This window comes from Colius striatus, chromosome 29 (assembly GCF_028858725.1).
Source record: "Colius striatus isolate bColStr4 chromosome 29, bColStr4.1.hap1, whole genome shotgun sequence".
In the NCBI taxonomy this organism is placed as follows: Eukaryota; Metazoa; Chordata; class Aves; order Coliiformes; family Coliidae; genus Colius; species Colius striatus.
In genome coordinates, this window is record NC_084787.1 from 540714 (window position 1) to 560700 (window position 19987).

At 70.7% G+C, this 19987-nt stretch overlaps 4 protein-coding genes across 7 annotated transcripts in view; 1 reads left to right on the forward strand and 3 right to left on the reverse strand.

Annotated features, from left to right (window-relative positions):
- Window positions 1–634: 634 nt before the first annotated feature.
- Window positions 635–4507, reverse strand: USF1 (upstream transcription factor 1). 2 transcript variants are annotated; one of them, XM_062016030.1, is made up of 11 exons: window positions 4418–4507; window positions 3733–3805; window positions 3581–3630; window positions 3339–3451; window positions 3164–3265; window positions 2892–3084; window positions 2725–2812; window positions 2104–2162; window positions 1902–1996; window positions 1324–1452; window positions 635–1230 (listed from the first exon to the last, which is right to left on the reverse strand). In XM_062016030.1, exons 2-11 carry the CDS (start codon window positions 3738–3740, stop codon window positions 1141–1143), a joined length of 927 nt encoding a protein of 308 aa, XP_061872014.1. In that variant the 5' UTR covers window positions 3741–3805; window positions 4418–4507; the 3' UTR covers window positions 635–1140. The 2 variants fall into 2 exon arrangements, with proteins under 2 accessions (XP_061872014.1, XP_061872013.1); XM_062016029.1 differs by having other exon boundaries at window positions 3339–3457.
- Window positions 4508–4958: 451 nt separating this feature from the next.
- Window positions 4959–11069, reverse strand: ARHGAP30 (Rho GTPase activating protein 30). 3 transcript variants are annotated; one of them, XM_062016021.1, is made up of 12 exons: window positions 10745–11069; window positions 10274–10376; window positions 8936–9080; window positions 8773–8855; window positions 8565–8672; window positions 8362–8489; window positions 8126–8279; window positions 7891–7991; window positions 7699–7776; window positions 7080–7520; window positions 6803–6999; window positions 4959–6578 (listed from the first exon to the last, which is right to left on the reverse strand). In XM_062016021.1, exons 1-12 carry the CDS (start codon window positions 10851–10853, stop codon window positions 5337–5339), a joined length of 2889 nt encoding a protein of 962 aa, XP_061872005.1. In that variant the 5' UTR covers window positions 10854–11069; the 3' UTR covers window positions 4959–5336. The 3 variants fall into 3 exon arrangements, with proteins under 3 accessions (XP_061872005.1, XP_061872007.1, XP_061872006.1); XM_062016023.1 differs by lacking the exon at window positions 10745–11069 and having other exon boundaries at window positions 8936–9076; window positions 10274–10317; XM_062016022.1 differs by lacking the exons at window positions 8936–9080; window positions 10274–10376; window positions 10745–11069 and having other exon boundaries at window positions 8565–8701; window positions 8773–8830.
- Window positions 11070–11983: 914 nt separating this feature from the next.
- NECTIN4 (nectin cell adhesion molecule 4) lies at window positions 11984–19725 on the reverse strand. The gene is made up of 9 exons (XM_062016438.1): window positions 19649–19725; window positions 16289–16639; window positions 15541–15831; window positions 15118–15232; window positions 14295–14458; window positions 13476–13623; window positions 13316–13394; window positions 12912–13016; window positions 11984–12632 (listed from the first exon to the last, which is right to left on the reverse strand). Exons 1-9 carry the CDS (start codon window positions 19716–19718, stop codon window positions 12381–12383), a joined length of 1575 nt encoding a protein of 524 aa, XP_061872422.1. The 5' UTR covers window positions 19719–19725; the 3' UTR covers window positions 11984–12380.
- The window catches only part of S100A10 (S100 calcium binding protein A10), a 30581-nt gene continuing 25025 nt past the window's right edge, over window positions 14432–19987 (forward strand). Inside the window, exon 1 of the mRNA XM_062016444.1 lies at window positions 14432–14437. The gene's annotated coding sequence lies outside the window, so the exon portion shown is untranslated. The remainder of the gene's footprint in view (window positions 14438–19987) is intronic.

The window sequence follows — 19987 nt, forward strand, 5'->3', positions numbered from 1 at the left end:
GCGCCGCCCTGATTGGCTGAGGCGAAGGGGGCCCGCGCGTGCGACAGGTGTGGTGAGGGAAGACGCCTCTCGGCCAATCAGAGAGCGAGCTCCAACTTCCAGCCAATGGGAGCGCTTCGCCTTCCTCGTGGCCGTTGCCATGGCGACGGGGCCTGCGTCGGCCTCGGGTCCCCCCCCGGCTCCCAGTGCCCCCCAGTAACCCCAGCACGGGCCCAGTGTCACCCCAGTATAGTCCCAGTGCCCCCCAGTAACCCCAGCACGGGCCCGGTGTCACCCCAGTATAGTCCCAGTGCTCCCCAGTAACCCCTCACAGCATCCCAGTGCCCCCCAGCACCGTCCCAGGGCTCCCAGTAAGGTCTGCATGGTCCCAGCACCATCCCAGTGCCCTTTCCCTGCCTCCCTCTGCTTCTGCCACTGCTCCCAGTACAGTCCCAGTGCCCCCCAGCACTGTCCCAGTGCCCCCCACACCATCCCCGTGCCCCCCAGCACCATCCCAGGGCTCCCAGTAAGGTCTGCATGGTCCCAGCACCATCCCAGTCCCCTTCCCGTACACCTAGGGAGGGCAGGGCGTCGCTGGGAGCCCCCAGCCCGGGGTGGGTGGGGATGGGGGAGGAGGGGAAGCAGCTGCAGGGCCTGGAAAAACAAATCACTATTTTTATTTATTTTCGCTTTTTAAATTCAGAGAGTTTTAAAAAAAAGTGACACTGGGGGTGGGGGGGGGCCGGGCACAGCAGGGAAAGGGGTGGGCACCGGGACCCCCGGGCACCGGGATCCCTGGGCACACTGGGGAGGGGGCTGGACACCGGGATCCCGGGGCACAGCGGGGAAGGGGGCTGGGCACCGGGACTCCCGGGCACAGCAGGGAAGGGGGGTGGGCACCGGGACCCCCGGGCACAGGGGGGAAGGGGCTGGGGGCTGGGCACCGGGACCCCCGGCATGGCAGCGCCGGGCTGGGCTGAGCGTGTGCTGGAAGCGGGGGACAGGGACCATGGCGAGGGGGACAGGGAGGGGAAGAGCCCCGGGGATGGGCAGGGGGGCGCTGGGGGAGGGGACACAAACCAAACGGGAGGGTGGCGGCGTGAGGGCGGGGAGGGGTCGCTGCTGGGGAGGGGGCGGCCCCCGGCCCCCCGCCCGGCGCTGTCAGTGGCTGTCGTTCTTGATGACGATCTCCACGCCGTGCTGGCGCAGCTGCGCCCGCAGGATCAGGTTCTTGTTCTTCAGATCCTCCACCTGCCACGGCCAGGGGGCCACGGGGCACAGAGAGGGGGGTGAGGGTGAGCCTGGACCCCCTCCCCAGACCATCCCCCTCCCCTGGCCCCTCACCTGCTGCCGCAGCACCTCGTTGTCCATCTGCAGCTGGTCCAGGCCCTGCAGCTCCTCGGACAGACGGTGGTTGCTCTGCCGCAGCTCCTGGATGTAGTCACAGGCCTTGGACAGGATCCCACCCTTGCTCTGAAGGAGGGAATGGGATAGGCAGGGGGTCAGCGTGGGGCAGCAGCTCCCCTCAGCCCCCTGCCCTCACCCCACACTCCCTGGGCTGATGGAGAGAGTGAGTGGGGGGCAGCAGCTCCCCTCAGCCCCCTTCCCTCACTCCACACCCCCTGGGCTGATGGGACAGAGTGAGTGGGGGGCAGCAGCTCCCCCCAGACCCTGCCCTCACCCCACACTCCCTGGGCTGATGGAGAGGGTGAGTGGGGGGCAGCAGCTCCCTCCAGCCCCCTGCCCTCACCCCACATTCCCTGGGCTGATGGAGAGAGTGAGTGGGGGGCAGCAGCACCCCCAGCCCCCTGCCCTCACCCCACACCCCCTGGGCTGATGGAGAGAGTGAGTGGGGGGCAGCAGCACCCGCAGCCCCCTGCCCTCACCCCACACCCCCTGGGCCAATGGGGGCTGCTGCCCACCTGCCCTGACTTGGTGTTCTCCATGGAGCAGTCGGGGATGATCTTGGAGAGCTGCACGATCCAGTTGTTGATCTTGTCCCTGCGCCGACGCTCCACTGAGGGTGGGGGACACAAATATGGGGGTGTCAGAACCCTTCCAACACCCAGCTGGGGGTCACTACCCCCAACCAGCCCCCCCAGAGACCCCTCCCCACACTGGTACCTTCGTTGTGCTGTGCCCGGCGCTTCTCATCCCGGGTGGCTCGTGGGGCCTCCGACTTCCTGCGGGACAGCGGCGGTGCCGGAGCCACGGCGGGGGTCAGCTGCAGCCCACCCACCCACTCACCCACTTCTACAGCCCTGGGGGCTCCCTGGGGCAGCCCACCCACACCCCCACACCCCCATAGCACTGGGGGCACCTCGCTGGGGCTGCCAAATGTGTGGGACCCCCGAGACAGCAGCAGTGGTAGGGGTCAGCCACAGCCCACCCACCCACTAACCCACTTCTACAGCCCTGGGGGCTCCCTGGGCCAGCCCACCCACACCCCCACAGCACTGGGGGCATCTCGCTGGGGCTGCCAAATGTGTGGGACCCCCAGGACAGCAGCAGTGGTGGGGGTCAGCCACAGCCCACCCACACCCCCACACTCCCACAGCACTGGGGGCACCTCGCTAGGGCTGCCAAATGTGTTGGACCCCCAGGACAGCAGCAGTGGTGGGGGTCAGCCACAGCCCACCCACTCACCCCCCAGCACTGGGGTCACCTCCCTGGGCCTGCCAAACCCACAGGATCCCCAGCTGACCCCCCAGCTCAGCGCAGCCCCTCGTGGGGCTCACTACTCACGGGGAGTAGGGGTGGGCGCGGGGGGCGATGGATCTCTGCGTGCCCCCCTGCAGCACCTCCTGTGGCGACATCATCACGAAGAACTGCCCTGAGGGGCCCGAAACACACAGGGTGAGGCGGGAGCACCTCAAACCCCCTCCTCAACCCCCCAGGGTGGGGGTCCGTACCCGTGGGGGTGGGCTGCCCCAGCAGCGCCTCCGAGTTCTGCGTGGTGACGACCGCCGTGGCCGTGGTCCCCGCGCCCGCCGACGTGCTGCTGTCGGCCACGGCCGCGGTGGGGAAGTAGGTGTAGTGAGTCTCGGTGGCTGTGGCCTCCGTCTCCACCGCATCCTCGCTGGTGAAGGCGCCCTGGATGACGGCCTGGAGGGGAGAGAGGGATGGAGGTCAAGGGGAGGCACGGGGCAGGGGAACAGCGCCAGGGAGGAGCGGCGGCACCCACCTGTGTCATGGACTGCGCGGCGGGGTAGCCGCTGATGGCGCTGGTGCCCTCGGTCTGCCCATCCAGCTGCCCGTCGGCCACCTGGATCACCCTGTACATCACCTGCTGACACAGCGCGGCCGCTCAGCCCCCCGCGGCACCCCGCGACCCCCAGCCGCCCCCCGCCCGCCCGTACCTGCGTGCCGCCGTTCTCTGTGCGGAACACATACTTGATGTTGGGGTCGGGGAAGGTGGCGGCCGACTGGATGCTGGCAATGGCGACGCTGGTGGGATCCTCGCCTGTGGCCACTGCACCTTCAGGCAACAAGGGCAAGGGGGGAGAAGCCCATGACAGGGAAGGGGCCGGGACGGGGGGTGCAGGCCGTGCCATGCCGGCCCTGGCACCAAGCCCTGGCCCAGAGGGGGGACCCCGCTCACCTTCTTGGATCTGCACCGTTCCCTCTTCTGTCTCGGCTGCTTTCTGCTGCCTGCGAGGGGCGGCGGGTGAGGGGCGGCCACGGATCTCCCCCCCACCCCTCAGCCGGGACCACCCCCCAGAGCACCCCGCAGCTGGCCCCGCCGGCGCTCACCCCTTCATCGCTCCGCTCCGACGGGCATCAGCGGCGCCAGCCGCGGACCAGCGTCCCTCCGGCCTTCAGAGCCCTGCGGGGGCAGCGGCAGCGCTGAGCGCCGGCCCCGGCCGCCTCCCCGGGACGGGCATCGCCCGGGCGGCGGCTGGTCCCGGCTGTCACCGGGGGCAGGGGCAAAGCCGGGGTGTCCCCGCTGCCCCGGCCGTGCCCCGCAGCCGCCAGCTCCCCCCCGGCCCGCTGCGGCGGGGGCCGTCCCCTGCCGCCGCGCCCCCCGCGCCGGGGCCGCCCCGTGGGCTCAGCCCCGCGTCACACGGCCCCGGTCACGGCCGCGGGTCCCGCCGGCAGCGGCGCGGGGGTGTCAGCGCGGGGGGGGCGGCGGTGACAGGCCCGGGGCGGGCGACAGGCCGGGAGCGGCCCGCGGTGAGCTGACAGGCGGCGGCGGCCGCGTCCCGGGGCGGCGCGGGGGGACCCGCACCCGGCAGGGGCCGCGGCGGCCGGGCCCGGGAGCGGAGCGGGGCGGGGTGGGGGTGGGTGGGGGAGGCGCCGCGGCCGGGCCCGTCCGCACCCACCGGCGCCGCGGCCCGAGGCGGGACCCCGCGGCCCCGCAGCCCGGGGGGAGGCGCGGCCCGTCTGGCAGCCCCCGCAGCGGCCCCGTCCCGCCGCCCCCGCCCGCCCCCGCCGTTACCTCTCCGCACCGGGCCGCCCTGCGCGCGCTCGGCCCCTTGTCTCGCCATGGGCCCCGCACATGCGCACGGCGCCGCGCCGCCGCCATGGCGGGACCGGGCGGAAGTGGCCGCGGCGCCCGCCCCTCGCTCCCTCCCTCCCTCCCCCGCGCCGCCATCTTGGGCAGGGGCGCCGCGTAGACGCCGCTCGCCGCCGCCATCTTGGCGCCGGGCACGCGCCGCCCCTTCCCCGCGCCGGCGCCATCTCGAGCGCGCGCGGCCGCCGCCCGGCGCCATCTTACACGGCGAGGCGCGCGCCGGCCCCGCCGCCATCTCGGGTGAGGGCGGCGCCATCTTGCGTGAGGGCGAGGCCCCGCTCCCCGCAACCCGCGCGCCCCGCACCCGCCCCGGGCCCCGCGGCGGGGAGAGGAACCGCCGCCCCGCACCCTCCCCCCCGGCCCGGCTGGCGGGGCTGCGCCGGAGCCCCCGCACCGCCGGCGCCGTGAGGCCGCCGCGGGCGCCGCCATGTTGCAGGGAAGGAGACGGGAGCGGCAGACAAAGCGCAGCGCCTTTATTGAGCCCGCGGTGAGGCGGCGGCGGCGGCGGCTCGGCCGCAAGCGGGGCACGTGCGCGGCAAAGCGGCGGCCGAGGCCACGGGGAGCGGAGCCGGGGGCCGCCGCGAGCGCCCGTGCGTGCCACAGGCCGGCGGCAGCGCCGGGATGATGCCGGGGCCGGCGCCCACCCGCGCCCGGTGCCCTGCGGCACCGTCCCTGCCCGTGAGCCGCCCGTGAGCCGCCCGCCGCGGGCGCAGGAGCGTGTGAGCGGGTGTCTCTGAGCGCAGACCCCCGCGGCACCGCCCCCGAGCCCCCGGCGCTGCAATAAATAACCGTCGGGGATCCGCACCGGGGCTGCGGCTGCGCCGGTGTCCGCCGGGCCCGGCGCTCAGCGCTCTCCCCCCTCCCCGGCCGAGCCCGGCGCCGGTGCCTCGAGCTGCAGCGCCGGCTGGGTCGGGCTCCGGCGGCTCCTGCCCAGCCCCTCGGCCTCGGGGGCGGCCGCGCAGCTCAGGGGCCGCAGCAGCCGCGGCCGCAGCGGGGCCCGGTGGAACGGCAGCGCCTTGGGGGCGGCGGGCGCCGGGTCCCCGCTGCCGCCTCCGTACGTCTGGATCCGCCTCACCGGCGCCTGCGGCGGCTGCTGCTGGGCGGCCACGGCCACGGCCGCGTCGAACGATGCGCTGCCGCCGTCGCGCCAGCCCGCCCGGCGAGCCCCCGGCGACCCTGCCCCCGGCGACCCTGCCCCCGGCGACCCTGCCCCCGGTGACCCAGCCCCCGGAGACCCAGCCCCCGCGGCCGGCGGCTCCCAGGGCTGCAGCGCCGGCGGGATCCTGGCGAACTGCGGCTTGGGGGGCACGACGGGCACGGAGCGGGCGTGCAGCACCCGCACGGTGCCGGTGGCCAGGCGGACGGCGGCTCGGCCGTCCCGGCGGAGCACGGGCTCGGGCTCGGGCTGCCGCGGCTCCGCGGGGACGACGCTGCGCAGATCCGGGGCCGAGGCGGACAGCGATGGGGAGCTCCCGGGGGGGCTCCCGGGAGGATCTCCCGTCCCCTCTGTGCTCCCCGGGGAGGGGGGCGCAGCCTCGGGGGTTGGTGGATCCTCCTCTGGATGAGGTGCGGACGGGGCTTCACCCTCCCCCGGCTCCTCGGGGCTGGGGGGGCCGGAGCCACATCCATCCTCTTCCACTTGGGGACCTGGCCCTGCTCCCTCGAGGCCCCCGGACCCCGCGGCCCCCCGGACGGTGTCAGTGCTGGAGTCCGTTCTGCAGGGGCTGCCGCCTCCGTCTGCCCCTTCACCCGGAGGCTGCCCGGTGCCCGGTGCCTCCTCCTCTGCCTGCACCTCACCGGGGTCCCTGGGGAGCTCCCCCTCCTCCTCCTCCGCCGCAGCCCGGTCCTGCGGCCCTGCGCTCGTCTCCGGGGCTGTCCCCTCCCCCGGAGCGGGGCCGAGGGGCTCCAGCGGTGCCGCCAGCGGGCTCAGCTCGTCGTGGGCGCTCAGGAACATGTCGTCCGAGTCGGTGTCCCCAGCGCGCTCCTCGGTGTCGGAGCCGCTGGGGGCCATGAAGAACATCTCCTCGTCCATGCACTCCTCGATGGAGAGGTAGCTGTCGGGCTGCTCGGCCGGGGGCTCGCCCGGCTGCTCACGGCCACAGGGAGAAAGGGCAGGAGGGTGATTGCCATGCTGGAGACCCCCAGACCCAGTGGGCACGGAGCAGCACATGGCCCTGAGACCCCGCGCTGGGGCTGGAGGGGCCGGTGACGCTCTGTCCCCTCCATTCCCATCCCCATCCCTGTTCGCTCCATCCCCCCCGGCCAGGCACAGCCACGCTGACCCCAGCCCACCTCCATCTGGCCGCTTACGTTCATGAACCCGCTGTCCATCCCGTCCTCCACGGCCAGGCACCTCTCTCCATCCCCGGGGCTGGGCGGCGCTGCCCACGCCGCGCCCTCCCCGTCCCCGCTGCTCTCCAGCCACGTCTCTGCGCTGTCCAGGAAGGCGAAGGAGTCGCGCAGCTCCAGGGACAGACGGCTCTGCTCTGCGTCTGCCTTCCCCTCCCCTGCAGAGGGAACGGGGGGGGGGGTTGAGCCCCGTGTGCGCCCCCCAGCACCCCGCGGTCCCGCTGCGGCAGCCTCTCACCCGCGGGGTCGGCGTTGGAGCGGCGGCCGGCGGCCGGGGGGCTGTCGGGGGTCTCTCTGCCCGCGGGCACCGCGGCCAGCGCCGGGCACGGCATCCCCCGCGTCAGGCGGGAGAGGTTGGAGGTGATGTGGAAGGGGACGGTGACGGAGAAGGGGCCGGAGATGTGGACCCCGGCGCACTTGTCGGCGCGGCCGCGGGCGGCCTTGGGCGAGCGGCCGGGGGCCACCAGCGCGGCCCGGCCGGCTTTGGGGGTGGTGGGCTCCGACTTGGTGCTGCTGCTTTCGCCCTCCGACTCGGGGCCCCGCGGCTCCTGCAGCCCCGGCAGCTTATCTTCCAGGCTCTCGTCCAGCTCGGGGCAGCTCTGGGGTGGCGAGGGGCACGTGTCGAAGCTCTCCCGGCGCTGTGCCGGCTGCTTCTGGCTCAGCCGGGGGGTGTCTGTGCCTGGAGGGGGAACGGCCGGGGCTCAGATCTGCCTGAAACGAGGGAGCTGCCCCACGGGGGGCCGGGGCAGTGCCCAGCAGCGTGTCCACAGCCCCGCTCTCCCCTCCATACACAGCCCCCCCGTCCCCTCCATCCACAGCCCCCTGTGCCCTCCATCCACAGCCCCCCCATCCCTCACCATCACCGGTGAAAGGGACGGAGCTGAGCGAGTCCATGCTCTTGGCTGGACGGAGGCTCATCTTCCCACACTTGTCATCTGCAGAGCGAAGGAAAAGGGCACAGGCACAGGGCAGGGGTCAGGGACAGCCATCCCCTGAGCGACAGGGTCCTTCCCTGCAGCCCCCAGGCTGAGACCGGCCGCAGCTCCCACCTTTCTCCTCCGCCTTCACCAATTTGCGCTTGGCCTCGTGGCTGGAGCGGCCCAGGTTGAAGATGGATCTCCACTTCTTGGCCTTGAGGGAGCCTTTCCTCCTGCGGGACCCCCGGCCACGCGGGGCAGGGGCAGGGCTGGGCACACGCGCAGGGGGCCACACGCGCGGCCGCGGCCCGTGGGGAGGGGACGGGGGGGGTCCCAGGGGGGGAGGGAAGGTGTTAGAGGGTCCCACCTGTGGTCGCTGAGCTCGATGATGGTGTGGTAGGGCCGGATCGGGGGGGGCCCATCGCCCTGGCTCAGCGCCGCCGGCACATGGTACGGTGGGGGCTGCACCTCGCCGGGACCCCCCCCTGCCAGCAGCCGGGACCGCCGCGGCGATTCGCCGCCTGTGGGACCCCGAGTCGAGGGGTCAGGAGCCATCCAGGGACCCCCCCCCGGCTGTCCCTACCCCTCCCAGGCAGGACGTACCCAGCAGAGGGGCGTCCCCAAAGAGCTGCTCGACGTGGGTGAGGATGAACTCGACCACGATGGACTGCACTCGCACCTCCATGAACGCCGCCGTGCCGTTGAACCCCGTCGCCTCGATGTCCCGGGACCTGTGGTGGGGACGTTGGAGGGGCTCACAGGCTCTGCAGGGGGTGCCTCTCGCCCCCCGGCCCTCCAGCACTCACCGCAGCAGGTTGGGGGCCCAGACGATGGCCAGGTTCCTGGCGTGCATGTTGGTCTGGCGGCTGTGGGTCGCCATGCGCAGCAGGTGCCGCATCAGGAACTCCAGCGTCCTGCGGGCACCGGCGCGTTGGGGACGGCGCTGTCGCAGGGGGGCTTCAGCTTTGGGGGTGTCCCCTCACCCCCTACCACCCCACCACCCCCCCCCGTTACCTATAATGGGGCACTGGCAGCTCCTTCAGCACCTCCTTGATCTTCACCAGCCGAGCCTCTTCCATCTGGATGGCCACGGCGTCCTGCCGGGGCACGGGGATGGGTGATGGGGGCCACGTCCTGGGGGTGGGGGACGGGGATGGGGGGCAGGGGGGCAACTCACAGCGAATTTGTCATAGAGCTGGTAGGTGAGGAGGGGGTTGGGGAGCTCCCGGAAATAGGCTTTGCAGAGGGAGCTGACGCAGTGGATGTCCTGCAGGTAAACGTCCCTCTGCAGGTCGGGGCAGCGGTCGCTGTCGAACTCCTGCCTGCGAGCGAGGGGCCGGCTCGGCTCGGGACGGGCACCCCGCGGCTCCTCCCCCGGCGGATGCGCCCTGGGGGGGCTTCACGGGGGGCGGGTTGGGGTGTCCCCGAGGCGAACGTCGCGGCCCCAGGGACCGGACGCAGCCTCGATGGGCTCAAATTGGTGGTGGGGGGGGGAGTGTCAGTCGGGTCCTGCTGCTGAGTGGACGGGGTGGAGGGGACGGGGGAGTGGCAGGGACAGAAGGGAGGGGGAATGCGAGGGATGAGGGGATGGCAGGGACAGGGGGATGCTGCAGGCACCAGGGACATGGGGGACGTGGGGGGTGGCGGGGTTACTGGACCCGGGGGCAGTGCCGGAGTTCTCGGGGGTGCAGGAAATGAGAAGGAAGAACCGCAGAGAGTGAAAAACCGCAACTGGGTACGGGAAGAATGGAGGAGAAAAGGAATGAAAGGAAATAAACAGCAGGAAAAGGGAAGAGAAGGGACGCGGGGGCCCGATCCGGCCGATGCAGCACCGGGGTGGTTCCTGGACCCCGACCCGGCCCCCTCTGCCCAGCCCCTCCCCGCGGCTCCAGCCCTCTGCGACCCCCGTGTCCTCCCGCTGCTCGTCCTGTCTCATCCCACCCATCTCTGTCCCATCTGGACTCACGTCCAGCCCGTGGTGTCTCCATCCCTCTGGTCCCATCCCATCTCAGACCCTTTTCCACCTTCTCTGGTGTCATCTTCTCATCTCCATCCTGTCCCTTTCCCTACCTCCATCCCTCTTCAACCCTTCTCTGTCTCCACCTCCCTCCTGGTCTCCACCTCCATCCTCTTGGCTCCAATGTCCCTCTTCTTTTCCTCTTCCTTCCTCCCATCTGATCTCCAGCTTCACTCCAGCTGCCTCTGATCTCCTTCCCACTCCCTCTGGTCTCTATCTCCATTATCTCCATCACCATCCCATCCACTCCTGTTTCCATCTGCATCCTGTCTGTATCTCAACTGCTCCATCTCCATCCCACTTCCTCCCATCTCAGTCTCCATCACCTCCATCTCTTTCCCATCCCATCCCATCCCATCCCATCCCATCCCATCCCATCCCATCCCATCCCATCCCATCCCATCCATCTGCTCCATCTCCATCCCACCTGTTCCTGTCTCCATCTCCATCTCCCTGTCCCCCTCCCCAGCCTGTGCCCCCTCCCCTGGCCCCGCTCACCGCAGCCGCTGGATGTTGGAGGAGACGCCCGAGAGCCGGTAGATCCCGTCCACCACCCCGTGCTGCTCCACGAACTCGGTGCAGCTCCTCAGCACCTGGGGCACTGTGGGACGGGCACCCCACGTCCACCATCACCCACCTGCCCTGTCCCCCTAGAGCCGGGGGGCACCGGGACCACCCAGTACCCAGTGACGGTGTCGCCATGAGGGAACCGGCTCCTGCACCAGCCACCACCAGGTCCTGGTGCCACTGAGTGCCCAGCACTGGGCCCACAGTGGGGCACCGAGATTGAAGCGGCGCCAGGGTGCCACGGCCCTGCCGAGCCCCGGCGGGGCCTCACCGGGAGCTGCCTCCACGGCTGCGCTTTGCCCAACCGCCGGTGATGCAACCGCGCGGCCTGAGTCACCCCCCGGCCCCAGCTCGGCTTCCTGCACGGGAAGGGGTCTCCGCGGGACCCCGGCGGGCTCTTACCGTCCTGCCCCGACTGCTGCAGGTGCTCGAGGAGGTCGCAGCCGAAGACCCTGTCCCTGGAGCCGCCCTTGCGCCTCACCCTCTGCCGCGCCTTCAGCGCCAGCGACATGGAGGCGACGGCCCCGCGGGCTCAGGCGCTGCCCATGGCACCCCCGGTGGGCCCAGAGCCGCGGCGGGGGCCGGGGGGCCGGCGGCGGCGAGGGGAAGCGGCCCCCGGGACGGGGAGGGAGGGAGGGAGGAAGCGAAGGTGGCCTCGGGAGGCCCTCGAGGGCCCGCGGCGTCCCGCTGGGGCTGCAGGAAGGCAGCGGCCGCCTTCGAAGCCGCTTCCTGCTCCTCGACGCGTCGAAACCACAGGGCAGGGCGCGGGCTGCTCGCTCGCGGGTGCTCGTGGCGGCTTCCGCGCGCTCCCGGAGCCGGCGCAGCCCTCGCGGCCTCCTGTCCGCCCGCACGCGGCTTCCCGCAGCACCCCAAGGTGGGACCCCCGTCACCGGCCCCTGTGTGCCCCCCACCAGCCCCTGGGACCCCCGTCACTGGCCCCTCCACCCTCCACCAGCCCCCGGGACCCCTGTTATCAGCCCTTCTGCACCCCACCAGCCCCTGGGACCCCCGTCAGCAGCTCTTCTGCACCCCACCAGCCCCTGGGACCCCCGTCAGCAGCTCTTCTGCACCCCACCAGCCCCTGGGACCCCCGTCAGCAGCTCTTCTGCACCCCACCAGCCCCTGGGACCCCCGTCAGCAGCTCTTCTGCACCCCACCAGCCCCTGGGACCCCCGTCAGCAGCCCTTCTGCACCCCACCAGCCCCTGGGACCCCCGTCAGCAGCTCTTCTGCACCCCACCAGCCCCTGGGATCCCCGTCAGCAGCTCTTCTGCACCCCACCAGCCCCTGGGACCCCTGTCAGCAGCCCTTCTGCACCCCACCAGCTCCTGGGACCCCCCGTCACCAGCCCCTGTGTACCCCTTACTAGTCGTTGGGACCCCCCTCAGCAGCCCCTCAGTGGGGAGCCCTGACACACTCCACACAGGGTCCCGGGGTCCCGCGGGGGTTTATTTACAAGCCGCGGGGGAGGGGGGCCCGTCCTATACAGGTATGTACACACGAGACACGCTGCCCCCCGGGACCCCCACCACCAGCCCCATGCCCGGGGGGGTCCGGCCCCCAGGGGGGGTCCCCTTGGCAGTTAGGGGGGAGACACGATGGGGGTTTCTGGGGGGCTCTGTGAGGGGGGTGAGGGGCAGCCGGGAGAGGGGAGGGGACAGAAGCGCCCCAAGTGCCACCGGCAAAGCGCGTCCCGGGGCGGGGGGACATGGCCGAGGGTCCCCGGCGCCGCGCGGGAAGGGGCCGACCCAGAGTCCGACGGGAGGGTTTGGGGATGGGGGTCAGTCCCCAGCAAGGGCTCCTGGCCCTGTCCTGTCCTTGGGGTGTCCCCAGCCCCGCAGGTCCTGGCGCTGCCGGCGCCTCGTCTCCAGCGCCGCGGCGTCCACACCCCGTGCCCGGCGCTGGCACAGCGTGTCCCTGACCCCACGGCCAGCAGCGAGGGGACAGCGGGGCACCGGGGCCGTGGCAGTGGGCGGGCAGAGGCCGGGGGGGGGGGTACACACACGGGGGTCCCTCGGCGTCCCCCCGGCCCGCGCGGCTCACACCAGGTGCCCGCGGCCGTTGATGTAGATGCCGTTGGTGGTGGGCTTGGCCTGCAGCATCCCGTTCTCCTGCACAAAGTGCGTCATGGCCTGTTTGATGGGGTCGTCCCCGCCGCCGCCGCCATCCTCCTCCTCCTCCTTCGGCTCCTTCCCCGCCGGCAGCAGCGGCACAACCGGCACCTCTGTCTGCGTCTCGATCTCCCGCACCGTCGAGAGCGTCGAGTAGCTGCGACCTTCGGGCTCCTCGCTCTGTGGGGACAGGGACGGGGTCACCCACTGCTGACCCAGCACCCCCATGGGGCTGGGGGCCAGGCTCACCCACTGCTGACCCAGCACCCCCATGGGAACAGGGGCTGCTGAGGGGGGACACGATGGGAGGGCACGAGTGTGCAAGCGTGCAACAGTGTGAGTGTGTGGGAGGGCTTTGCACACCCAGAAAAGGGGCTGGACCCAGGTGGGAGCGTGGTGGAGGTGGTCCCGGTCCCAGGGGGTGTGGGGCTGAGCACCCCTGTGCTCCCCACAGCTCACCATGGCAGAGCAGATGCTGGTGCCCCGGATGCTGTCCCCACGCAGGCTGTCCCCACGCAGGCTGCCCTGACGGCTCTCTGTGCGCAGCTGCAGCGTCTCCTCCAGCTGGAATGGCCCCATGAGACCCAGCCCCATAGAAACCCCACAGCTCAGCCCCATGGGAACCCCACAGCCCAGCCCCATGGGAACCCCACAACCCAGCCTCACGGGAACCCCACAGCCTTGTCCTCCTCTAGCACTCCCATACTATTCCCAGCACCCCAGGGACCTCCATACCCACCACCTTGGACATCCCATATCTATCACTCCCATCATCTCCACACCCCAAGACCCCCTCCCTTGGGCACCCACCCACCACCACCTCAGACACCTCCCAGCCCCCTCCCTCGGCCCCCAGCCCCCACCTGTGTGCGTGTGTCGGTGCTGTGGCTCGAGTGCAGGCGGCGGATGGAGTTCTCCCGGGTGAGTGTCAGCTCCTCCTCACTGGGGGCACGGGGGGACACGCTCAGCATGAGCCCCCTCCACGTCCCCTGCCACCCCCTGCCACCCTCCTCAGTCTCTTACTACTTCTCAGAGATGCGCTTGGTCTTGCGCTTGTGGTAGAGGGTCATGACGACGACGACGATGACGAGGACGCAGAGCAGGACGACGGCGATGACACCCACCACCACCACTGAGGCTGAGACCAGGTCCACCCTGCGCACCTCATCGTCTGTGGGGAGCCCAGGGGAGAGGGGAGACACGGGGGAAGGATGAGCACACGGGTGGGGGGATGATGGATGGATGGGTGGGTGGATGGACAGAGGAGTATGTTCACTGAGTGGGACCCTGTGGTCCTATGGATGTGTTCCAGCCTCAGTGGTTGGACAGACAAATCCATGGAGGGATGGATTGGTGGGTGGGCAGGAGGATGGAAGGACAGACAGACGGATGGATGAGCAGGCAGAGGAACAGGTAGAGGGATGAGTAAAGGGGATGAGTAGAGAGGTGAGTGGAAGGGCGGGTGGATGAACAGGGACAAAGGATGGGTGAGTGTAGCTGGATGGATGTGGGGAGCGGGAGGGGAGAGGGGAGGGACACACAGAGAAACGGAGGCAGAGGCCATAGGCAGAGTAGGAATGGGACCGACAGCAGGACAGGGAGAACAGACAGATGGACACAGGGGTGCAGAGGCAGCAAGAACCCCCCGGACAGGGCCGGGGGAAGGAGCAGCCGCAGGAGGAGCTGCGGGGAACAACACACGGACGGGCGAAAGCAGCGCAGAGCGGTGCTGCCCCCCACAGCCCGGCGCCCCCCCGGGACCCCCCGCGCCGGTCCTTCCCGGCGCCTCCCCGCGACCCCCCGCCCCGGCGCCCCCCCGGGACCCCCCGGCCCGGCTCCCACCTGCCGCGCGGCTCCGGACGCTGACGTTGGCCCGCGCCTCTTTGGCGGCCACGCGGTTGGAGACCCGGCACACGTATTCGCCGGCGTCGGCGGCAGCGAGGGGCCGCTGGAAGACGAGCGTGTCCCCCTTCACCCGCACGCCCGCGGGCAGCGGGGCGTTCAGCCTGCGGCGCGGCGGCACCGTCAGCCCCCGGCGTGCCCGGGCACCGCAGCCATCAAAGCCGGGGCTGCCGGTTCCCACGGCTGCCGCCCTGCCCCAGCCCCGGCAGGGCCTGCCCGGGCACGGCAGCGCCTGCCACGCTCGACGCCGACGCCGCTGCGGCCCCCGGCGCGGGCACGCCCGGGCAGGGACGTGGCAGGGACGGGCACGGGCTGCGGGCACGGCAGGGACAGGGCAGGGGGAGCGGCACGGGCAGGGGGCACGTGGCAGGGATGTTGGCACGGGCAGGGGGGGACGTGGAACATGGCCAGGGCAGTGGCAGGATCGCAGCCAGGACGTGGGCACAGGCAGGGGGACGTGGCAGGGACATGGAACGTGGCCAGGATGGTGTCAGGTGCAGCAGGAGCATGGCCAGGAGATGAGCACAGGCAGGGGACACAGTAGAGAGACCAGCATGGGCAGGAGGGACATGGCAGGGACAGTGCCACAGGCAGGGGACACAGAAGGGACACAGACATGCGCAGGGGACATGGCAGGAGCACGGGCTCAGGCGTGGGAACACCTCAGCAGGAACAGGGAGGGATGTGGGGATGTGACAGACACACAGATGCCCGGGGGGAGGGGGCAGGGGACAGGCACAAGGGACAGGGTTGGTGTCCTCACCGTGTCCAGTTGTAGGTGGGAGATGGGTTGCCATCACCCAGGCAGGTCAGCGTGGCCCCCTCCATGCCCTCCTGCCACTCCTCCGTGTGCCCCAGCACCGATGCATCTGACAGGTCTGGGGACAGAGGGACAGTGAGGGGACGAGCAGGGACAGCCCCCGTGTCCCCTGTGCCCCCCATGTCCCCAGCATCCTCCACACCCCTCAATGCCCCTCCATGTCCCCAACTCCCCCCAGTCCCCTCCATATCCCCAGTGCCTCCCACGTCCCTCCATCCTCCCTGTATCCCCCATGTCCTCCACATCCCTCCATGTCCCCAACACCCCCCCATGTCCTCCACACCCCTCAACGTCCCCGTGTCCCCCCCCATCCCCTCCGTGTCCCCAGTGCCCCCCACACCCCCACCCCGTGCCCCGGTGCCGCACAGGCGACGCTGAGGAGGTGTGTGATCCTCTTCTCGTGGCTCAGGCCGGGATGTGCCACCACGCAGGTGAGGCTCTTGCCGTTCATGCTGCGCCCAGGCACCAGGAAGAACTCGCTGGTGACGGAGGCAGAGCGGGCGTGTGCCGAGCGGCGCGTGGCGTTGGTGCCGCGCACCTCGGTCTCCCAGCGCACTGTGGGCACGGGGTTGCCCTCTGCTGTGCATGAGGCCGCCAGTGTCCGGCCTTGGCCCTCCTCCAGCGGCGGCCCCGGGTTCAGGATGGGCAGCGGTGGCACTGAGGGTGGCATCGGCACCGGCATCAGCACCGGCATCGACGCTGTTGCACCAGTGACCCTGGATGCATCTGCCCCGACTTTGGGCCCAGAGCAGCTTACTGGGTGCCCAGTACCACTCCTCAACACCCACTGCCCTTCAGGCATTGCCCATCACCATTTGCCCACTACCCTGTGCCCACTTGTTGCCTCCCCACTCCGTCCCCCCCATCACTATGTGTCCCATGCCCACCACCCCCCGCATACCACTCCATCCCCACCACCCCCTGATCCATACCCACCACCCCATCCTCATCACCCTACACCCATCACCTCCTTCCCCACCAGCCTATCCTCATTACCCCATGCCCGCCACCCCAAGCCCATCACCCTCTCCCCACCACTCCATCCCCATCACCCCACGCCCACTGCCCTGTAGCCACAACCCTACACCCATCACCCCCTTGCCCGGGCACTCACCCAGCACCTTGAGGGTGAGGTGCCCCTCGAAGCTGCCCATGGGGAAGGTGATGAGGTGACACTCGTAGTCGCCCTCGTCCCCCTGCACGGCGTTGCGCAGGACGATGGCCCCGTTCTCCAGCGCTCCCGGCGCCTGCCGCAGCACCCGCCCGGCGTAGGGCTCCTGCACGTGCTCCCCGTGGCGCCGGTTGAGCACGGCCACCTCGGCACTGCGCCCGCCGGGGCCCCGCTTCAGCCACGTCACCTGCTCCACCTGCTCCCGCTCCTGCGCCCGGTACCGGCACGGCAGCACCACGTCCTGGCCCAGCACCGCCGTCACGCTGCGCTGCACCTCCACCACGCCGGCACGGCCTGTGGGGCACCGCATGGCACCGGCATGGCACCTGCACCACGGCGGCACACGCCGGGGCATGCGCTCACACACGTGCAGGGACAGGCTGCACATGCTCTGACACACTCCAACACGCTTGTGCGTGCTCCAACACGCACTCACACACGTGCAAGGACACTCAGGCACGCTTGCACAAACCTCAGCATGCTTGGACTTGTGCTCACGCACACTCAAGAACACTCAGGCACGGTTGTACATGATCTGGCACGCTTGTGCACATCACAGCACACTTGCACATGCTTGTGCACGCTCAGGCTTGCGCTTACATAGATGCAAGGACACCCATAGATGCTCTGGAACACTTGCACACACTCAGGTAGACACAAATGTGCTTGGGCTTGGGCTCACATATGTGCAAGGACACTTGGGGACTCTTCCACACACTCCAGCACGCTTGGGCAGAGGTGGGCTTGTGCTCACACACACACAAGAGCACTTGGACGACCTTGTACAAAGTCTGGAACACTTGAACACTCTCCAGCACACTTGGGCTTGCACTCACATACACACAGAACATTCAAGCATGCTTGAACATGCTCTGACACACTTGTGCGTGCTTGTGCACACTTGATCTCGCACTCAGATGCAAGAACATTCAAGGCACACTTGAGCACGGTCCAGCACACTTGGGCTTGTGCTCACATACACGCCAGAACACTTGGTCACACTGGCACACCCTCTGTCACACTTGTGTCTCACAACCCTTGTGCTTCTTCGGGGAACTGTGTGCATGTAGGCACATTCACACACACTTGTGCACGCTCAAGCACGCTTGTACATGCTTGTGCAGCCCTGGACACCCTCACTCATGCTTGGACATGCTCATACATGCTTGTGCACACTGTTACTCACTCTTGGGTGTGCTCACACATGCTCATCTCACTTGGGCACATCCCTGGACACAGCCATGCACACTCGGGCACACTTCTACGTGCTCATGTGCATTTGAGCATCCTTGCACCAGCACAGACACACTCACACACGCGTGGGCACACTCATGCACACTGAGGCATGCTCACCAGCACCTGCCTGTGCACCCTCACACTCACCCGGGGCACGGCCTCTCCTGGCCGCACGCACTCGGGCACACGCTCGCACGCACCCGGCCGCGCTTCCACGCGCGCTCCCGCAGCCGCCGTGGGCCGCGCGGGGCCGGCGGGGCCGGGGCGGGGCAGGGTGTGCCGGGGCCGCTCCGCGACGCCGGGGGAAGCGGCCGGGCCGGCGCGGCCAGAACAACCGGCCGGCGCGCATGCCGGGCTCTGCCGCGGCTTGCGGAGGGCTCCCGCCCCCGCCGGCCCCCGAGGCCTCCCCGTCGAGCCCCCCGCCGCGCCGCTCGCCGGGCTCGGACTAATTACCCCCCGATTAGTCGCCGGATTAATTAAATAATTGCGGCGCTGCCCGGGCCGTGACTCACGGCCCCGCTGCCGCCGTGGCCACGGCGCTGCCTCAGTTTCCCCTCGCGCATCCCCGCGGGCTCCGAGGGTCTGGGGGTGCCGGGGTGGGGAGGAGGAGTGGCGGGGGCGAGATGGCGAGCGGAGGCCGGTGCGGGGGGCTAAAGAGGGGGGGCCGGTGCGGGGCTGGCGAGCGGCCCCCGCCGCGGGGCATCCCCACCCAACGGGGCCGAGCGCGTGGGAACCGAGCCGGGAACCGGCTGAACCGGCTCCCACGGCCCCCACGCCCCGGCCGGGCTCGCGCCCGCGGGATGCGGCAACCAGGGAGGTGGGGAGGGGGGAGGGATTCCGGGATGGAGGAAGAGGGTGTTCCTGGGGCAATAGAGGGGTCTCAGAGGAAGGGGGTTTTGTGGGGGTTAAGCCCCGGGGGGCACACTTGGCCTCGCCATCGCAGCGAGGTTTGTGCGCAGACGGCGTCACCCCTTGAGATGTGCGTCGGGGGTGTCACAGGCTTGTGAGCTCGTGCCCCTCGGGGACACACATGCGTGTGCAGACAGCCCCTCCCGGGACACACACCAGTACACGGACCCCTCCTCTGGAGCGATGACATCCTCTCCCCCCGGGGAGCTGCAGGCGAGACGCCCAGTGACGGGTTCGGGGTCTCTCTGGGGTTGAGAGTCATGGCCCAGTCGCACCCCATTTGCAGCTCGAAGCCCTCGACCCCCACTCTGGGCTGGGGATCACGGGTATGGGGGGGTCAGCACCCCCTGCGGTGACGTCACGCCCCCCCCTTCCCCCGCGGCACCCAGTCAGTTCCCACGGGCCCTGCGCCAGTAGGGAAACTGAGGCACGGCGGGGGAGGGGGGGGAAACACACTGAACCCCCCCTCTGGCTCTGCAGCTGCCGTTGTTCAGCACTCGGCGAGGGTCGGGGGAAGCAGGGGGGGACTAAAGCCTCAACCCGAGTGGGGAGACAATGGGAAGGGGGCGGGGTCCCCCCGGGCAGCCCAGTGTGTCCCCCCACCGTATCCCCCCAGGAGTCCGCGCCCCCAACTCACAGCCTCGTTCCCTACCAGAGCGAGGGATTGGGCGGCGAGGGGGATTTGGGGGCGGGTGGGGGGGACACACGCAGACGCGTACGGGTGCGTGGACACAGGCGTGCAGTGCCCACGGCGCAGCACCCGGCACGGCGAGCGCTCACGCACGGCCCGACCCTCCCCGGGCGCACGGACAGACGGACACGCACACGGACACGCACACAGGTGCGCGGAGCCACAGGTGCACACGCGAACGCACACACGTACACACACACACGCGTGTGCACACCAAACGCACCCCCACACACCCCCCACCGTGTGTGTACACATGTGGATCCCCCCACTCTCCGCCGGCCCGCCCCCGGGGCTCGGTGTCCCCCCTCACCGGCCCCGCAGCCCCAGGGCAGCCGGTGCCGTCGGGTCCCCGCCCCCGTGGGCTGCCGTTGTCCCCCGCCCCGCTCCCGTCTCCCATCCCGGAGCAACCGGGGCTGCCGATCCCGCTTCCCCACTCCCAGGGGGTCCCGGTGCCGCTCGTGCCTTACCGGTGGCGGCTAAGAGGAGGAGGAGGAAGAGGAAGAAGGGAGTCGCGGGCCGCATCCCGCGGGGGGCCATGCGGACACCTGTGGGCTCACGGCGCTGCCCGGCCCCCGGCCAGCACCATCCGGCCGCACCGGGACACACCGGGCTGCACCGGGACGGACCGGGCGGAGGCTTCGCGGGCCGGACCGGGCGGCTCCGGGCCGAGCGCGGCGGTGGGGCCGGTGCTGCCGCTCCGCGACGGGACGGGACGGGCCGGGGGGGCTGGGGGCGGGCCGGGGGGCGGGGCCCGGCAGGGGCGGGGTCGCAGGGTGGGGCCGGGGGCGGGGCCCGACCGGTCCGAC

Excerpts from the sequence above, each read along its gene's own strand:
- USF1 (XM_062016029.1), bottom strand. Across the intron at positions 3,458-3,580 it reads AACGGTGCAGATCCAAGAAG|GTGCAGTGGCCACAGGCGAG; the intron begins GTGAGCGGGGTC and ends TGTTGCCTGAAG. Across the intron at positions 1,997-2,103 it reads CCGGGCACAGCACAACGAAG|TGGAGCGTCGGCGCAGGGAC; the intron begins GTACCAGTGTGG and ends CCCCACCCTCAG.
- ARHGAP30 (XM_062016021.1), bottom strand. The coding sequence starts at position 10,853 with ATGTCGCTGGCGCTGAAGGCGCGGCAGAGGGTGAGGCGCAAGGGCGGC. Across the intron at positions 7,992-8,125 it reads ATCGAGCTCAGCGACCACAG|GAGGAAAGGCTCCCTCAAGG; the intron begins GTGGGACCCTCT and ends GGGGTCCCGCAG. Across the intron at positions 7,521-7,698 it reads CGTCCCTTTCACCGGTGATG|GCACAGACACCCCCCGGCTG; the intron begins GTGAGGGATGGG and ends TTCCCCCTCCAG.
- NECTIN4 (XM_062016438.1), bottom strand. The coding sequence starts at position 19,718 with ATGGCCCCCCGCGGGATGCGGCCCGCGACTCCCTTCTTCCTCTTCCTC. Across the intron at positions 16,640-19,648 it reads CCTCCTCTTAGCCGCCACCG|GCCGTGCCGGCGTGGTGGAG; the intron begins GTAAGGCACGAG and ends GGTGCCCCACAG. Across the intron at positions 13,017-13,315 it reads GCACCGACACACGCACACAG|CTGGAGGAGACGCTGCAGCT; the intron begins GTGGGGGCTGGG and ends GGGCCATTCCAG.